The sequence below is a fragment of the Drosophila arizonae genome, chromosome 5 (genome assembly GCF_054131065.1).
Source record: "Drosophila arizonae isolate 15081-1271.41 chromosome 5, UAZ_ARI_1.0, whole genome shotgun sequence".
Lineage (NCBI taxonomy): Eukaryota > Metazoa > Arthropoda > Insecta > Diptera > Drosophilidae > Drosophila > Drosophila arizonae.
In genome coordinates, this window is record NC_142925.1 from 7,282,339 (window position 1) to 7,301,479 (window position 19,141).

The window sequence follows — 19,141 nt, forward strand, 5'->3', positions numbered from 1 at the left end:
TTAGATTTGATATAAATATGATGGTAAATAGTTAAAAATAAAAATAAAATAAATGATTCGCGCTCTGCTTGGAATGTTTTCTCTGATCTTGAATAAGATCTGCAGCATATGACATTCATAATCTCCCCAATATATGTTAGCTTATGCTATTCGGCATGCTTATATCGTTATAGGGCTCTACCCCGCTAGCTTCGGTCTAAACTATTGTGTAAAGCTTTGCCAATTTTCGATTGATTCAGAGAGTAAAAATTCTTTAAAAGAGGGAATCATAATTTGAGAATCGCATAGAAAGGCATTTAGAGCAGAGATGTGATTTAACTAGTCGGGAGTGAGTTAAACTCAGTTTGGAAAGAAATATTAACTGTACTTACAATAAACTATTTCCGTATTCATGTGCTCGCACCCCGACGGACAGGCCGACGACGACAGCTGGCGCACCGTAGCCCATGGCAAAGTAGAAGCCCATCGGACCATGATTGATATCCCGCATTTCAGTCAGCATGCGGTAGAGGTGCACACAGTCGACCGTGGTCCAGCCAAAGGCGGCCAGCCAGAAGTAGTGCAGGCAGATGGCAATCAGCTTGCAGGGGAACTCGTTCTCCAGCAGGTTCCGGCGCGACTGCATGCCCACAAAGAAGAGGAGCTCGGCGCAGAAGACGCAGAGCACAATGTTCTGGTGAATGGTGTTCGAGTTGGTCTGCTGGCCGCGCAGCAGGGCGAGGGCGAGCAGGACGCCCAGCAGTAGGGGCAGCGATACCATGAAGGCCGAGTACGAGGTGATCTGGACGAGCAGCGAGGGCTCGGGTATATCCTCGGGATCAATGATGTCCACGATGACCGCATAGTTGGAGATGTGCGTGCAGCTGCAGTTGATCAGGATGGGCAGGTGGGAGACCTGCGCAAAGTCCCCATCAAAGTCGGGTATCTCCGTTTGGCAGCCGAGTCGCGTCCACTGATTGGTGAAGGAGTTCCAGCGCACACACTGCGGATTGGAGCGTGGCCCGAAGCGGGAGGCGTCCATGTCCAGCCACATTTGCAGCTTGATGGGCTGCGAGAGATGCGGCGAGCCGAGCGAACGATAGACCATGTGCTGTGGCTTCTGCAGCTGCTCCGAGGGATAGATGACCTCCACCTGGCGCTTGACCAGGCGACGATCTCGATAGATGGCCTCGTTCTCGCCCTTGGACTGCTCGCTGCTGTCCGCATTGCCCTCGTAGTTGGGATTCAGCTGCTCGGGTGAGTCGACGCTGATCTCCTCGCCGGAATTGCCATGGAACTCAATGTCGTCCAGATTGAGACGTATGTGCGGACTATCCACCTCGACGGCCTCATTGCTATTGGCCTCCTCTTGCTCCGCCGAGGCTGGCGGTGGAATCTCGTGGGCCGTGATGCGTATATCTTCGATTTGCTGTTCGCTGCTGCTGCTCGGCGCCTTGGGCACATCGAAGACCTCGACAAACTGTTGCTCCGTGCTGCTCGAGCTGCGTATGATCGTAGAGCCTCCAGATGGCATGCTGGAGGAGCCAGAGGACACAGAGGACGATGAGGATGATGATCCCGTTGCTGAGGATATCTTGCGTGAGGGTATCTCCAGGCGTTGCTGCTCCCGCTCCGCTGACGGCACTAGAATCTGTAGTGACAATATGGGCGTGGCCAGCTCCACATCGACGCCCCAGCGGCGCGTAATGGTCTCGTCATACAGATCCGGCAGCAGCTGACCCACATCCTTGTACTGGGCGTAGGCGACAATGGCGCGATAATCGTTGCCACGACTGCCCTGGGTCACCTCATCGCTCTCCGGCGGGGTTATGCCCAGCATCTCGAGCGGCACCAGCACCTTCGAGTGCTGGTCGAACTTGTGCCTGTCCAGTATGTAGTTGTTATACTTCGGGAAACTAATCACTGGCTTCTGCTTGGCCGAGTGCTGCAGGAAGCCGCTCGTGTCCGGCAGCACTACACTTTCCGTGGTAAAGGCGTTCGGCTTCAGATACTTTGTCTTGTGGTACTCGCTCAACTGCTCCGGCTCATAGCCAAAGAGGGACTCCGTGGTGACTATGTCCAGGCCCAGCACCATATTCCGCTGCACAATCTCAAAGGGATTCGTGTAGGTGTCGTGCTGTGAGCGCGCCAGGACGACCATGTACTTGTTGAAGGCATCGACTAGATCGTCGGGTCCCCGCTGTATCAGCTCCGTGGCACGCTTCCATTCCGCGTCGTATTTGCGATCCAGTATAACGCTGGCCGAGTCCACGAGATTTTTGATGAAGTACTTGTCCTGGCTGTGCGTCAAATTGAGTCCGCTCTGCATTAGCTCATAGTTGATCAGCTCCTGCAGGATGCCCTCGGTGACCAAGAGATCGGCGCCGTAGAGGCGATCGTGCGAGAACTTCAGCTCATCGGACAGATAGTCCATGTCCAGCTCGTGCGACCAGACAGCACCGCCTGCGTTTAGCAGGAAGGACGATTCCATTTTGTATCTGCGGTTGTGCTTGGGCGCCGGTGGTTTGCTCACCCCGCTGCGATCCACTGCTTCGCAGGCGTGCTGCAGCTGCTCCGCCATCTTGATGGCCACGAACGAGTTCAGCTCCAGCTCCAGTTTCTCCAGCTGCGACAGCTGCCGGCGCAGCTCGACAAACGGCTCCGAGGTGCAGTTGTACATGTCCGGTGTGCTCCAGCTGCCCGTTTGGCTGTCGCAGCTGCGCTGACCCTTACCGCGCGCCGGCAGCGGACAATTCTCGACGGTGATGCTGCCCAGCGGCGTGCGTGGCCACCAGATGCCGGCGGCAAAGGAACGCGGACACGCGTCGTAGACCACCTCGCAGCCGTTGAGCGTTACCTCCGCGTACGGATTGGAGCAGGAGTCGCAGCGACGCCCGATGACGCCCTCGCGGCACTCGCACTGACCCGTCAGCCGGTTGCAGGCGCTGTTGAAGCTGCCAATCGAGTAGCAGTCGCACGCCAAGCAGGCCGTCTCGTTCGGCGGCTGGTAGTGGTTCGTCTTGCAGTAGCACTGGCCCGTCGTCTTGTTGCAGTCCGGATGGTAGCCCTGCTTGATGTTGCACTTGCATGGCCCGCACACGCGCTCGCCCCACCAGCCGCCCGGGCAGGGCTGCTGCAGCGTCTTCTCGCAGTACTCCCCATGCTGGTAGGTGCTGTTGCACTCGCAGCTGTAGCCGCGCGAGAGGCTGGCATTGGCGCGGCAGACACCGGCGGCGCACGGCTGCACCGTGCAGATGGGCGCGCAGTCGGTGCCCACGTAGCCGGCGCTGCACTCGCAGCTGGCGCGATCCCAGCTGGTGGAGCAGCTCGAATGGGCCGGACAACTGCTGGGGCATTGGGCGCGCGACTCGCAGCCATCCTCGACATTTTCCCGTATGGTAGGTCGCGAGAGCACCGCCTGGCTCGCCCCGATGCGCACGTCCTGCAAGCAGCCCTCGAAGGGCACGGCGTCCTGGACAACGCCAATGGTGCCATCCACGCTGCCCATCACTATCTTGCCCACGTAGAGGCCCTGCACCTTCTGCGACATGGGCACCGCGCCCGTGCGCTGGCCATAGTCCACGGAGAACTGGATCTCGGAGCCCTGCACCCACTTGATTTCCACGCGATGCCACTCGCCGTCCGAGAGATAGGCGCCCGCCAGGTACATGGGCTCGTTGTCGTAGACGTAGTAGAGCACGCCGTGCTTCAGGCAGATGACAGCCGAGCTGTTCTGGCCAATCTGTATCTGCATGAGGAAGGCGTCCTCCTGCCGCGTGCGCAGCGAAAACGCCGTCAGCCACGGCAGCTGGATGGGCCGCAGCAGCGGATTGAAGCTCAGGCTGCCATCGCCGGAGAAGCGCCACGGGGCAGGGATATTGTCCTGGCAGTTGTTGCCCGCATAGCCCTCGGGGCAGTCGCAGGTGTAGATGCCCCAGCCCTCGCGGCAGCTGCCGCCATTGAAGCACGGCACCGAGGCGCACAGCGGCGACTTCTGGGGACAGCCCGAGATGGTGCCATTGTCCGCCACATACGAGTTCAGATCCACGAAACGATCGTCGATGCGCAGGTCCGAGATGCAGCCCACAAAGTCACGATTCGCCACTGGAAAGTGGGCGGGTATGCGTGGCAGGCCACCCACCTGCAGCGGACCCGTCAGATCCAGGAAGCGATGACAGGTCTCGGTGAGCAGCGCACAGCGTTTGTCCAGCCGCAGCGTCGTCTGATTGGCGCAGTTCCAGGGCGCGCCCAGCTGCCCGGACAGGGCAATCGCTGTGTCGCATTTGTCCAGCACGACGGTCACAGTGCGATTGAAGTAAATGATTTCCACCTCGTGCCACTGGCCGTCCGACACCTTCGAGGGCTGGACGAGACCCACGCGCTCACTCCGATCGCCCAGCGAGAAGGAGAAGCTGATGTGACCATCCAACAGTTCCAGGGCAATGAAGTCGTGCAGCTCATTATACCGGCCGTTGTAGAGCAATAATCCATTGTCCTGCACCGTGGCAAAGCGCAGCTTCAGATTGAAGCGGTGTCGCTGCTTGAGGCTCTCAAAGGTGAGGAAGGAGTTGCGCGAGAAGGAACGCGCTCGCAGCTCACACGTAGCCGTGTACGGCGGAGGCTGGGAGCTCAGATAGTTGTTCATGCAGGACAGTCCGCCCTCGCAGGCATCGGAGCCGCAGGGGCGCAGCTTATTGATGCTCGTCTCGCAATTCGCGCCCGTGTGGGTGTCGGGGCAGACGCAGGTGAAGCCGCCCTCGCGGCGTACACAGCTGCCGCCATTCTGGCAGGGATCCGAGTAGCAGAGATCCACTTCCGTGTCGCACAGATAGTGCTCCTTGCTGCCGGTGAAGCCTTCTGGACAGGAGCAGGCAAAGGTATTCACAGGATAGATGGGCCTGAACAGCACCGTATCGCTGTGTATGAACTCCGAAGCATTGCCGAACTTCAGCACCGTGAGGCACTCCTCAAAGTTGAGGCAGGGCTCGCGCACGCACAGATTGTCATCGAAGGGCAGCACCTCCACGGTGGCCAGGCGGGCGAGAATCGCGCGATTCAGATAGACGCGCTCCTGCAGATACTGCGGCGTGTAGTACTCCTCGTGTGAGACATCCGGCCGCTTGGCCGAGAAGCTGACGTTGAGTATGCGAGAGGTGACATCCGTGTCGTCCTGTATGCTAAAGATGAAGATGCTCTCCTTGGGACAGGGTATTATGGCGGCCAGGCCATCCAGGAAGAAGTTCAGCAGCGGCGACAGGAATGCCTCCTCCGTCATCTCATTCAGACGCACCGTCACCGAGTTGAATAGCATATCCTCCGTGATCAGGCGCACCGATAGCTGCATGATGGCCTTCGCCTCGTTGATGCCATCCGATACGGACACCTCCATTGTGGCGAACTTGGGCACATTTGTGTTGAGCTGAGGGCTCAATATCAGACCACCCGAGCTGCTATTCAGGCGCAAGAGATTCGCATTGTTGCCGGACAGAATGCGATAGTTCAACCTATCGCTGACATCCGCATCGAAGGCGGGAATACGTCCGATTTCGCCACTGGGAAAGTGATCCCTGAAATTATTGAAGATCACCTGGAAGTCGCGCAGCTCCGGCGCATTGTCATTCACATCCGTGACCAGAATCTCAATGTGAGCATCATTGCGCAGGGGAGGACTGGCTGCTCGTACCACCAGCTCGAAGCGTTTACGGGATGACTCATAGTCCAACTCCGTCATGGTCAGCAGTTGAGCACGCTCCGAGCCGGGTCGCGTGACCAGCGAAAAGGAATTGGAGTCATCCCCGCCAATAATCGAATAGTGCACCACCGCATTGACACCCTCATCTGGATCGTGGGCATGAATCTCACCGACCACCGAACCCACTGGCGAATTTTCGGGCACATACAGCGTTATCTTGTCGGAGGCGAACGTTGGCGGAGAATCGTTGACATCCTCCAGACGGATTTGCACCTCCACAGTGGAAGACAAGGGCGGGGAGCCCTTGTCCACGGCTATGGCCGTCAGATGGTAGGTGGCCACACTCTCCCTATCCAATCCCTTATTCGTGCGTATTGTGCCCGACGTGGGATCAATCACAAACGAGCCATCCTCCACATCACGATCGCTGAGCAGGTACTTGATGCGTCCATTCAGTCCGATGTCCGGATCACTGGCCGACACCTGTATCACCGAGGTGCCCACCAGCGCATCCTCCAATATGGAGGCCTGATAGAGGGGATTTTTGAAGGCTGGCGCATTGTCATTCACATCCGTGACGCTGATCTCGACGTCCGTGGTGTCGCTGAGCGAGGGATTGCCGCCATCCTTAGCGGTGACCGTGAGTAGATATCCGCTCGTCGTTTCCCTGTCCAGTGGGGCACTGGTTATAATGGCGCCCGTCTGTGGATTAATCGTAAACGGATCGGGACTGCTCAGCCCGTTGATGCTCTCCTCGTTCAGGGAGTAGGTAATCTGAGCATTAATGCCCACGTCGCTGTCGGTGGCTGAGACCACGAGCACTGTGGTGCCCACGGGCGCATCCTCGAACACCGGAGCGCTGTACGGCGCATTCTCGAAGATGGGCGCAAAGTTGTTCGCATCCGTGATGTTTATGTGCACTGTGGCCGTATCGGAGCGTCCGCCCGAGTCGGTGGCCGTAACCGTCAGCAGGAAGCGTTTCTCCTGCTTGTAGTCCAAGGGCTGGGCTATGGTTATCAGGCCACGGCCATTCTGTGAAGTGATGGCGAAGCGTCCACGTGTATTTCCGGTGCTAATCTCGTAATGCAAACGCGAATCCTCATCCGGATCGGTGGCAGTGACTGTCGTCACAGGCGTCCCCGGCGGCTGATCCTCACCCACATTGGCCTCATAGTACTTGGGATTAAAGCTGGGATCATTGTCGTTCACATCCTGCACGGTGATCACCACCGAGGAGCTGGCCGACTTGGGCGGCACACCCCCATCCTTGGCCACCACCTGAAAGGCAAAGCGATTCTGCTCCTCGCGATCCAGCGGCTTGATCGTCTGCACCCAGCCAGTGCGTGCATCAACGGCCAGCGGGAAATTGTCATCGCGCTCCGAAATGCTGTAGCTGATCTCCGCATTGGCGCCCTCGTCCGAATCGTAGGCCTGCACCCGGATGATGTTGTAGCCCACGGGCACATTCTCCAGCACGCTCTCCTGGAACTGTGAGGTGTAGAAGCGTGGGGCATTGTCATTGGCATCGATCACATTGACCAGCAGCTGGGTGGTGTTGCTGCGCGACGGGCTACCCCCATCCTGGGCACGTATGACCAGGCGATAGCTGCGCACGCTCTCGTAGTCCAGCGGCTTGACCAGACTCACATCTCCGCTCATCGAGTCTATGGAGAACTGAGACTGCGTATTGCCGCCAATGATGGCATAGCGAATCGCAGCATTGTTGCCCTGGTCCGCATCGGTGGCTCGGATGTGGGCGACGGTGTTGTCGTCGCCCCACTGATCCTCGGGCACCTGGACGGTGTAGGTGCGCTCGCTGAACTGCGGATAGTTGTCATTGTCATCCAGGATTTTTACCATCACACTGGCCGTTGCGGTCTTGCGCTCGCTCTGTGCGGCAGCCATGTCCGAGGCGGTGACGAGCAAATGATAACTGTCGGAGGCCTCGCGATCCAGGCTGCTGCGCGTGGAGATGACGCCCGAGCGCGAGTCGATGCGAAAGATGGGCATCTCCTGGTCCTGGGCGGCACCTAGGCCATCTAGTGGGAAGAGAGTGTAAGGATGGGAATGGCTAAAGGGATCTAGCGGGTTCTATGCGGGTACTCACCAGTGACGGCCTCAATGCCGTACTCGATCTCCGCATTCTTGCCGATGTCCTGGTCTGTGGCGCGCAGCGTAATCACCGTGGAGCCCACCGTGGCGCCTTCACGTATGCTCGCCTCGAACTGCTCCGCCTCGAAGGTGGGACTGTGGTCGTTGCAGTCGAGCACGTTCACCTGGAGCGTGGTGGTGCCGCTGCGTGGCGGAAAGCTATCGTCGGTGGCCACCACCCGAAAGTAGTGCACATCCATGAGCTCGCGGTCCAGGCTAGCCGATGTCGTGACAACACCCGTGCGTGAGTCCACTTTGAAGAGCGACTGTGAGCGCGAGTCCAGCAGCGAGACCATCGAGTAGACCACAGGCGAGTCCTCGGGATCACGTGCCCGCACCGTGGTCACAGCAGCGCCCGAGGGCTGCTCCTCCAGCACGGAGGCCACGTAGAGCGCCTGCTCGAAATAGGGCGACTGATTGCGTAGCTCGCGCCGCACGCGCTTCGCAATGTCCGTGTCATTGAACTCCTGATGGTGATAGACGATCTTCAGGCGATGATCCGAGTCGACGATATCGTTCCGGTTGCAGCGTATGTTGAACGTGATGCTGACCTTCCACATCGACTCGTGTATGCAGACATCCCGACTGGCCACCAGATCGCGATTCTGGTGCTCGATCGCAAAGCGTTCGTCGTTCACGTCCAGAAAGTTCACCTTGCAGTGCTGGCACACGGACTTGGGCAGAAAGGCGTTCAGGTTGTTGATGAACTGCGACTTCCTCAAACAGATCTGGTTCCACTTGTCTGTCGTGTGTATGGCATAGGAGGCGTATGTTTCGGATATCCATTGCTTGGCATCCGTGATGCGGCGATGCAGTGCGGGCTGCAGCTGCAGCGGATCGGTGGCGGTGGCGCGACGCTTGCGGCTGAGTATGCGATGCCGCATCTCGTTGTCGAAGCTATTGCCAAAGATCAGATCTCCGGCTCGGAAGTCGGTGCTATTCTGGCTGTAGGCCAGCTCCAGCTGATTGCCATCGAGCTGGAGCAGCTGGGCGCTGCGACGCCGACGTCGCTTCGAATAGCCCGTGTTGTCCTCCTCCTCGAAGTGATGCAGATGATGGAGCTCCTGCTCGATGCGTCGATCCTCGTTGCAGCTGTGGCCCGAGATGAAAATGCGCACCGGCAGGCTGTAGTAGTCGATCGATCTGAGGCGATTCGATGTGGAGTCCACGTAGAAGGTAAACAGATTCGGGTAGTAGATGCCGTCGCACTTGAGCGACTTCTTCAACTGGATTTGGCCATCCTTGTGGCTGACCGAGACTAGATGATGCACAAAGTTCGCCGACTTGTGAGCATTGATTTTATAATGCCGCTCCGAGCCCAGCTTATAGACGGACGCATTAAAGATGACGGCGCCCGGCGGCGTCTCCTCATGCACGATGATTAGGTAGCCCGTTATGTGGACCAGGTGGGTGGCCAGCTGTAGCCAGAGCAAGAGCCACGACCAATGCAGCCAAGGAGTCGACTTTATTTGCATGGCAACGGCTGTTGATTATCCTCCTTGTTGATATCCGTTGTGAGAGGTCTCTGCACCTCAATATGAGTGTGTGTGCGCCTCTGTCTGTGTGTGGGTGTGTGTGGTTATGTGGGCGTGTTCGAGTTTGAGTGTGTGTGTGTGTGTGTGCGGCTTGAATGGCAAACAAACCACAGCGCAATTAATGCCTCTATTCAATTATCATTGGTGCGCTGCATTGCCTGTGTGGAGTAAAAGGAGCAAAGTGAAGGCAAGTTAGCAATTGATTCATATAAATGAATATACAAACATACACACAGGCACACACATCCATGCCACAGTCACTCATAGAGTCGTGTACATGGTGGCTGCCTGTGTAAGCCATAAATTAAATCAGCGCTCAAAAGTAGGCAACAATTTTCGACATACACCAGGCAAATATGACGCATACGCCACGCTGTCAAACCGGGCCAGGGAACCGAATCTGTCACAGCTGCTGACAGCTTCAATGCTGCCTTTTGGCTTAATTAAACACGAACACAACTTTATGAACTACTCGACAGTGACTGAGAGATGCCCTCTATGTAGAGAAATGCAGATGTGGTCTATTGTAATATTTATTATAATGAATTCAAATTTGAATGGCATGGAGCTTATAAATAATAAAAATAAATATATACTCAAATAGATTATGCATAACAATTACGAATCACATCTGCTAAAAAATTTTAATTTATAATTATTAAAAAAAATATAATAAATAAAAAGTTTTTACTAAAAATATTTATATCAAATATATATACAAATATACTAAAGTAATATATTTCATGTTTAACATAATTATTTTTAGAGGCTAAATTTTGATAATTTCTATTGCAGCTGCCAAAAAAATTTATTTCATATACATATATTATTTATATATTATTTACATATTAAATAAATTTATTGGCTAATATATATATATAAATACTTCCTTTAAATATAAATAAATAATTTTAGAAATATTTTTAGTATATATTGTAGAACGGAAATGTTTATTTGATATAAATATTTGTTGTATATATTTTTATATGAAAAAATATTTTAAAAATATATAAGATAAATAAATTTTACAGCTGCAACAGAAGACTCATCAAATTATGAATCATACGATTTTTTTTTTTTTTTTTTTAATTTTGATTGCCATTCAACTTTTTATATATCTCACTAAATGAATAATTATATACATATAAAATTGAAGAATTCTTTAAGCTAACCAACTCTGAGTCACCGCTAGTGCAACGTGTTCACATTTCATATTTATAGGGTATTAAAATCCTTCTGTTTACTGTTTGCACTCAGAAATTTATGTTGACAGCTTCGCAAGCGGAGGACATGGGAACAAAGAACAACGACAAGGAGAGGAAGAGAGAGATAGAGAGAGTTTTTAATTTCATTTTGTCGTTCATATGAAAGCGAGTAAGTTGAAACCCAAAACTTTTCATTTTCTGCTAAAAATGAAGCTTGAAAAATTTGATTTTAGCAATTTTTATCAGCCAGCTCCCCTTTGTTGTGAGCTCTATCTCTATCCCCATCTCGTTCTCTCTATACCTTTGAAGTATTATTTCAGGATCCCCGCAACTGAAATACAGCTTAATCAGATAACACACTCTCACCATACATTGCACAAAGCAGCCAGCAAAGCGCCGCAGCTCTGTCTGTGTGTGTGTGTGAGTGTGTGTGTGGCAGCTCGAATGACCGACTGTCACACAGAGCTCCATTATCAACAAAGTTTTTGAAAATTTAATGCAATTCGATTTGGGCAGAGAGCAGCGGCTCGCTAATGCGCATTGCCGAGCTCATTTACGGGCTAATTAACAGTGCACCAGTGCCAGTACACATGCACACGCGTTTACCAACACTGGTCGAGTGTCAAAAGTGCAGCGCCCTTCCCCCAAGAGGGTACAACATGGCCAAGGGGCAAGAGTGGCATGGGTCAGAGTGGGATAATGAATAATTCCATATAAGAGCTCGAGTGTTCAATTTCAATTTTATGCCCCTAACGAGCAACGGGACTTTATTTCGGCACACACACACACACAGAGGGAGACACACACACACATACATACACTGACTCATACAAGTTTTCCCACGTTGCGCTTTCGTCCCGTTGCGCCTCACTGCATACGAAACGATGCAGTTCAGCTACCAGAAATTTATGCTTGCCCCTAAAGGAGAGGCGTACGCCCTCTGCTCCCCTCCTGCTCGCCTCCTCACTCGGCCCACTCTGTGGGCTTTCGTTAAGCTCACTTTTAATTGCAGTGTTAACATGTTTAATTAAAATTTCAGCTTGAACGCGCAGCGAGCGCGCGCGCTTTATGAAAAATGCAAAGTCGAGACGGCTGCCAGACATGAGGCGTGCTTTGTTGTTATTGTTGTGGCAGCCATGTGTGCGTGTGTGTGTGTGTGTGTGCATGCTTGGGGTGTGCCGCTGCCAGCTGCGATTGGTAGTCAACGAGCGTACGCCCAACTAAATGCGAGCTCTTTTCATGCTACGCCAAGCTTGAAACAGAAACAAAAAAAAAAAAAACAAGCGAAATAATATATGAAAACTGCAGCGCGGCATCAAAAGTCAACAACATGAAATTATGAAATTTTCACACGCTGACTACAACAACAACAACAGCGACAAGAACAGCAACAGTAATACGTAAGAAAAATTTGATTAACTGATTTTTAGCTAGACGAAGATTGGTTGCTCTACTGATGGAGGAAACTCAATGGAGATGAACGAGAAAACTTGGATTGGATATTAACTAGAAATAAGATTTTTAATATCTTATATGAGGCATGAATTGAATAAGACTTGGGCATTAGATCTGTAGTTATTAGAGGACAATTAGTAGACTCACATCTTGAGTGAGTGAGGGAGCTAAGTTGATTTATATACACTAAGAAAAATACATTATTTACTTATGATTCATATATAGTCAGTAATTGGCTGCATTATGAAATATTATTCTTTAAAGTACAGTTTGATCATACAAAAAATAAAATAAAATAAAATAAAAATAAATAAATAAATAAATAATAATTATTAAAAAATAAATTAAATCTTATCAATGGAAAAATGTAGCTTGAGTATATTATTATTATTAGTATACCTTTCATTAATTTATTTATTTTTTTCGTTTTAAAGGAATTGTTATTTGTTTTATAATCAAACTACATTTGAAAGATTTATTTTGCGAAATTTAATACTGAAGTCAAACTAAGTTTACTTCATATGTAAAGCGCAAATCTAGGGCCCACTGAATACCCTATATTGCTTATAGAGAAAACCCAACGACATGTGTCAGATGCGCTCAGGTGTGAAAATGTTAAGGCGCCGCTTTGAAAATTCTTAATGCATAACGTTTAGTAGTGGTAGTAGTAGTAATAGTTGTTGTTGCTGTTGTTGTTGTTCTTCTTCTTCTAGTTGTTGCGGCCTGTGCTGCTGTTGTGTTATGCACAGCTTGGCGCAAACTATTTGCAGAGAACATTTTATCGCGACTGTTGCGGAACTAATTAATGTTTTATATAAAAACTAAGAAGCAGAGTGTAGCGTGGAGTGTATGTGCCAGTGCTGTAAAGTGTAACTGTATATGTATGTGTGTGTGTGCCAGTGTTGCAAAGTGTGCTGCCTAGTTTTCGACATAAATTACAATTTGAAGCGTGCCTCCCATTTTGGCACTTTGGATGCATAATTAATGAACGCAACTGACGCAGCCCCAATTAACAATGCGCCAAGGCAATGGCAAAGCCGAATTACAGCTTGTCTCGAGGAGATGGAGCCGCTGTGGAGCCTACAGTGGAGTGTGGCCTAGGGCATAGGTTGTAGCTATCGAGGTAATGTGGCGCAGCTGATATGTTGATATGATATATATGGATATATATGTATATATATGGCTTCGTTTTTGTCTTAAGATGGCGTCACTGGTGAAAACCTATCAACACACACACACACACACATACATACACACACGCACGCAGTCAGCTGAAAATGAGCTGTCAAATTCAAGAAGCCAGCCAAAATTTGTCACATGTAATATACACCAGCTGTGCGTGTGTGTGGGTGTGTGTGTGCAGGGCTGCCTGGCTCTCAGCTATAGTTACTCCAAGGTGTTTACTTGTAGCATTCAGAAAAAGAAAAGGGTTGCCAAATGCCGTCACCCTCGCCATAAACATGCGAATTTTACGAGACAGCGGGAAACTTTTTTAAGTAGCGACATCTTTGCGTTACCTGAAATTATATATGCCACACCCCCCAACTACGGAACTTATCACCCGCCCCAGACTCAGCCCAACCCAAACCAACCCAAGCCAGCTCAACATCAGCCCCCAAGCGTCCTGCTCTGAGCCGTGTCTTGAAAACTTTTTTCGCTCTCTCCCTCTCCCCCTCTCTCTATCTGTCTCCCTCTCTGAGCACTGATAAAATTTCAGCGCACTTCAAGCTAAAATGCAAAGCAAACAGCGAACACTAAAAGAAACCAAAAATAAAACAAAGCCAAGTCAACGTTAAGCTTGATACAATTTTAATATATACATCTATATGTATATATATAGCTGCGCTGTGGGCGCGGTGGGCGTGGCGTGGCCCTGTCAGCTTGTTTTGTCTTTGAGCTTACAGCTAATGAGCGCCCAAGTTTTGCTTTTTTTTGAGAAAGTTTCTGTTTTTTTTTTTTGGTTCTTTTTTTTTTTTTTTGAATTTTTAGAGTGTCGACGGGCGAAGGTAGAGAGGCGTGGCAGAGCAGGAGTCAGAAATTTTTGAAATTTGCTTTGTTTAAGCAGTTAAGAGAGATAGGAAGAGGAGCAGCAGTAGCTGGAGCAGGAGCTAGAGCAGGAGCAGGAGCAGGAGGGCGGGTAACTGCTTGCTCTGGCTAATGAAAATTGATCAACATTAGGCGTCTCATTATTGTCACTTGGGCAATTTGCTTTGATGGCTTTGTTGCGCTTGTTGCTGTTGTTGTTGTTGCTGTTGCTTTAATTAGCCTGAAGCAAACGAAATTGGCATAGCTTAAATATAATTGGGCCATTGCAACAGGAAATACAAATACATGCATACACCCACGCACAAGCAAATCAATTACGTGCGGACACACATTGTGGGCGTGGCTGGCATGAAACAAACAGCATAACAAACACGCAATAAATACCACGTTTGCTAATAATAACAATAATTAAAGTAAGAGCACTTCGCTCAAGCTGGAAGAGGATGCATATTTGATGTCCATTCAGCGTCCAAGACTTTACCATTGATATCTGAGCAGTGCAGCGTGAAGTGATTATTGTAGATATATGAGTAGAAATAGATGAGAGCATTGCAGATATTTAGCAGGGGAACTTTGATTCTCTTGAACTTGGCTTACCTCTATATGGGGTACTATTTCCTTCCTAGCTGAAGCTATGCCATTTTTGATACGTCTGATATTTTATTTATAAAATATTGAAATTTTGAATTTTTTTAAAAATCGGATCGAGTCAATAAAATTGATTATTATCAATCTTTCACTCTCCAGAATTAGCGTATTTTTAGACGATTTTATAACCATATTCAGCTGCCTTCTGCTCATTTCTGCTCTTATGAAATGGCACACAGAAATTAATAGGCAGCTGAATATTACTTTACATTGAGTTAACATTGCACTAATGTTTAACCTTGGGTTAGCATACAAATAGGAATTGAGTCGGATCGAGTCACAATAGTTAACTCTTGTTAATCTCTGACTGTCTATAACTCGGACTGTTATTGGAGCTCCATGCAATTTAACGACTGACTGTAACATTCTTTCCTTTTTTACTTCTTACTCTGTCAACAGCTGTCAGCAGACAATTAAATTAGTTGCTTTACTTTTCTTTTCTCTTTTGGGTGTGTGACACATGTTCAACTTAATTTCCATAAATTGCTGGCTAATTTGCCAGCTCATAAGCGCGCAAGGGTGGGATTGGCATGTTTATGAAAACTACAAGCGAGCAAACAAACATGAGATGCAATAAAATTCGTCTGGCAGGTTTGCGTGCCGGAAATGCGATTCCGGTCTAGACACAATAAGGGAATATTCCAAATGTTATTAGTGCCGGCAGCAGAACAGAAACTACAACAACAGCAACAACAACAATAGCAATAGCAATAACAATGAGTATAATAATAACACCTGCAGACAGCATTTTACTGCATTAAAAGCGCATTAGTTGCGAGTGAGAGAAAAAGGTGGAGCCATGCTGCGTATACGTAATACGTGGCAGGAGTCCTGTGCTATCTGAGTCCCCCCAAAGGAGCATGTGCAGCCGACTGTGCACACACACACACACACACATACACAGATACGCTTTTTTAGTTGCCGCAACTTGAGTGCTCACTGCCAGAGTCTATTAAATGCCAATGGTATTTGTGTGTGTGCGTGCGTGCGTGTGTCTGTGTTTTGGGAGATGCCAAACACTTTGCAGCAAATTAATTTGAGCTTTTAGCCCGAACAGCGAATGCTTAGTGACAATTAATGTGGCATTAAAGCTGAAATATTGCGTATACGCAGCGCACTGCACATAAATATATAAATTTTATTGATTTCAGGCCGGGCAGGAAACGGGGCCAAGGCAGCGGAAACAGCAGCCACAGCAATGCAAGCTGAACGAACAAGCACAAGTACATGATGCAACAACAACAACAACAACAACAACTTTATTCCACTTTTGTTGGACATGCAACAAGGAAAAACTGCTGGAAGCGGCAACAAAAGAAATACCAACAACCAAACAATATCAACAAGAATGAGCGTGAGCCAAAGGAGTCGACTCGAGATGTTTGTGGCACAGCCGCCTCCCAATCTGCCCCCATCAGCCTCGCTGCGCGCGCCACGCAGACACAGAAATGCAATTGAGTTTAAACGGCAACAATTGTGTTCAGTCTCTGCTGGCTGCTTGTTTGCATAGAATTGTGCATAGAAACTAGTCGAAAACACTTGCAGGTCCGTATATGTATGTAGAGAGGGAAGTATGGCCCCTCTCCCTCCCTCTCCCACTCTCTCACTCTACAACTAGACGTGCAACATGGTGTACAAATTAAAAATGTGCCAGCGGCGTGACAAAACTCTAAATATAACAGGAACTACAAACAAGCAAAGCAGAGCCAAACAGAGCCAAGCAGAGCAGAGCAGAGCAAACCCGAACAGAGCTGAGAATTTGTGAAATTAAACCTGTGCCCCAGACTTCTCACATTTCCATGTTAATAAATCTGACACAGCATCTGTCATGAGTACAAATTCTGCAATTGCTTTGCGCTTCTCTTTATTTAGTGTTATTATTATTATTATTTTCATTTTAAATGCTGCAATTTATAGTAAACATAGTTTTCAGAGCTGAAAGTTTTTATTTAGTTCCAGTTACTTTAGAATGAAAGTTTATCAAATTAAGCAAAGCTGTTCATACTTAATTGTAGATTGTTTGAAATGTTAAATAGCAGTTTAACTAACTGTGTGAAAGTTATATATAATATATTTAAACTAGAATTTAGTACAAGGTTAAAGTGCTAAGCTTTCAAATATATAATTCTCTATTCGCTGGAAATGGAGCTCTGCTCAATAGGGAAATGATATGAGCATTGACAATACAAATAATAATACATTTTTAATCGATAATAATCGATAATTTAAATTAAAATATATTCCTTAAATGAATTTCAACCAAATGAAGATACGAAATAAGCTGAATGTCCATTTCTTGCTTTAGTAAAAATTATTTAATAATACATTTGCTATAGTAAAGGATAAGCTGAATGCAGATGTTATGCTGTGAATGTTTTTCTTTAGTAAATGTCATTCAAGGATCAGCTAAATGACTATTCTATGTACTGAAATTCTTCTTATAAAAGAAGTTTTTAAATAATACATTTTTCTTACTCTAGGTTCAGGTATATGTGTGCATTGGGTTCAAGGTAGCTCTTATTCGGGCACATCGACCTAGAATACTCTTACTTTTGCATTTAAACCCAAAGCTCTTTTTATACCCTGAGCCCATTGAACATGATTTCAATTTCTGAGCCTAAAAGAAACCCAAACTGATTGAAATGTAAAATCTTTCAGGGTATCTCCTAGTCCAGCAGTGCCACTTTTACTTATTTGCTGCTCTCTCTTTGCCTTATAAAGGCATCTATTTAATTAATATTTGTACAACTCAAAGCCGTAAGATCTCTCTTTTCATTATCTTCGATTGCTTAATGTTCTCTCTGGCTTCCTGGTAAATTTCAGCTCTCAATTAAAAGTTGTTGAACATGGTTTTTATAATACAGTTGGCACAGTTCAGAAAACTTCAGCTATAAGCATTCCCTCCTTGATTTTTACTCTCACTCAAAAGATTTATTGCCTTAACAGCATGTATTTTCTTTATCTAAATCACATTTCCTGTAAAATGCATCAAGAGATTAAAAAGTTGTCATGTACATTTAATAGTTATGATAGGCAGAGGCAGCTTAACTGCTGCCATTATCAGCACGAAAAAAAAGAAGAAGAAATGTGAAGACAAATAGAAAATAAAATTCTCTATTTATTATATTTAATGTTTGCCAGGCAGGCACACTCACTCCGTACATACACACATATACATATACTTTGTACATACTTTATAAATACGACGCTACTCAGGCTACTTATACGCAATGCAAAATTTATGGCTCTGCCTAGAGTTTCGAGTGGGTAGCAATAGACAAGACTCGGCGCAGCAGAGGCTGGCCCCAAGCAGCCATATATTATGGCTATACAAAGTGTATTTAGTATATGTATATATACATCTATATATATTTAAATTTAAATGCAAATCAAGACAGAGTCATGCAGCTGCCAGAGGCAGCAGCCACAGCTAAAAAGGAAAAACGAATGAAATGGAGGCAAGCGAAAGCTTTAAGAATTCGCCTACTAGTTGAGCACTTCATTAGTGGCTTGTGGCAATTGGCGCGTATCGTGGAATTTATTTGCCGCTGTCAGCTGGCTGACATTTTCCATTTAATTGTGCCGCGTCTACGTGGCCAACGTGGAGCAAGAAAAAGTGTTGCCCAAAAAGTTTCAGCTAGCTGCAGCCGTGTGACACAAAAATCAATAAGCGACGGTGCTGGCAATTAATGTGCGACAATTGCAGAGAGATTGTCTACAATCTAACAACTACAACAACAACAAAAAGTCGAGAAAAACTAGAGATTCTCTTAAACTCGGTGCAGAAAGTTTTTGCGCAATAAATTTGTCCGGATCAAGCTGGAAAATGAAACTACATTTTTACATTTAAGCCCGCAAGCCAGCTAAATGTCCTGGCAAAAGTTGAGTCATTCTGCGGCGCTGAAAAGTATGCTACGATTTTCCAACTTCTTTTTTTTTTTTTTAGAAGTCGCACAGAGAATGACCAGCAAAGTGCGTACATAACTAGAGCAAACAGAAGTCGAGAGTTGTATCGCCGTGCGTGAGTGAGTGCAGCTGAGTTACATAGTGAAGTGGAGTGGAGTGGAGTGGAGGGGAGAGGAGAGGAGAGGGATGGGGAGCTGAGCAGGCGAGTAGCTGGCATCTGTTTAACTTGTGCTGAGCCCTCGAGTTAATTGAAATGCAGCCGTGCGCTTTGTTAAATCTCAAATGATAAACATTGCCAGCGGCCATAGATCAAAGTACAAAGGAGAAGCAGCAACAGCAGGAGTAGAATCAGCAACAGCAACAGCTACAACAACAGCAGCAGCAGCGGGTTGCTTGCTCTACTCAAACTCAGCTCAGAGACGACTTGTCTCGCTTTGTGGCTGACACGCTGCGTTGCGTTGTTTGCAATTAAGTTTTGTGACAGCAAAGGCACTCGCAACATATGGCAACGCTTAATCAACAGA

The 19,141-nt window shown here is 48.1% G+C and overlaps 1 protein-coding gene across 8 annotated transcripts in view; it reads right to left on the reverse strand.

Annotated features, from left to right (window-relative positions):
* stan (Protocadherin-like wing polarity protein stan) overlaps positions 1-19,141 on the reverse strand; it is a 78,262-nt gene that overhangs the window by 9,109 nt on the left and 50,012 nt on the right. For all 8 annotated transcript variants that reach the window (XR_016270588.1, XR_016270587.1, XR_016270586.1 and 5 more), the window contains 2 exons: positions 7,779-9,515; positions 372-7,710 (listed from right to left, as the gene is read on the reverse strand). Coding sequence is in view for 4 of the 8 variants with exons in the window: in XM_089471697.1 (XP_089327823.1) it covers positions 372-7,710; positions 7,779-9,297 (8,858 nt within the window). In the remaining 4 variants the exon portion in view is untranslated. The remainder of the gene's footprint in view (positions 1-371; positions 7,711-7,778; positions 9,516-19,141) is intronic.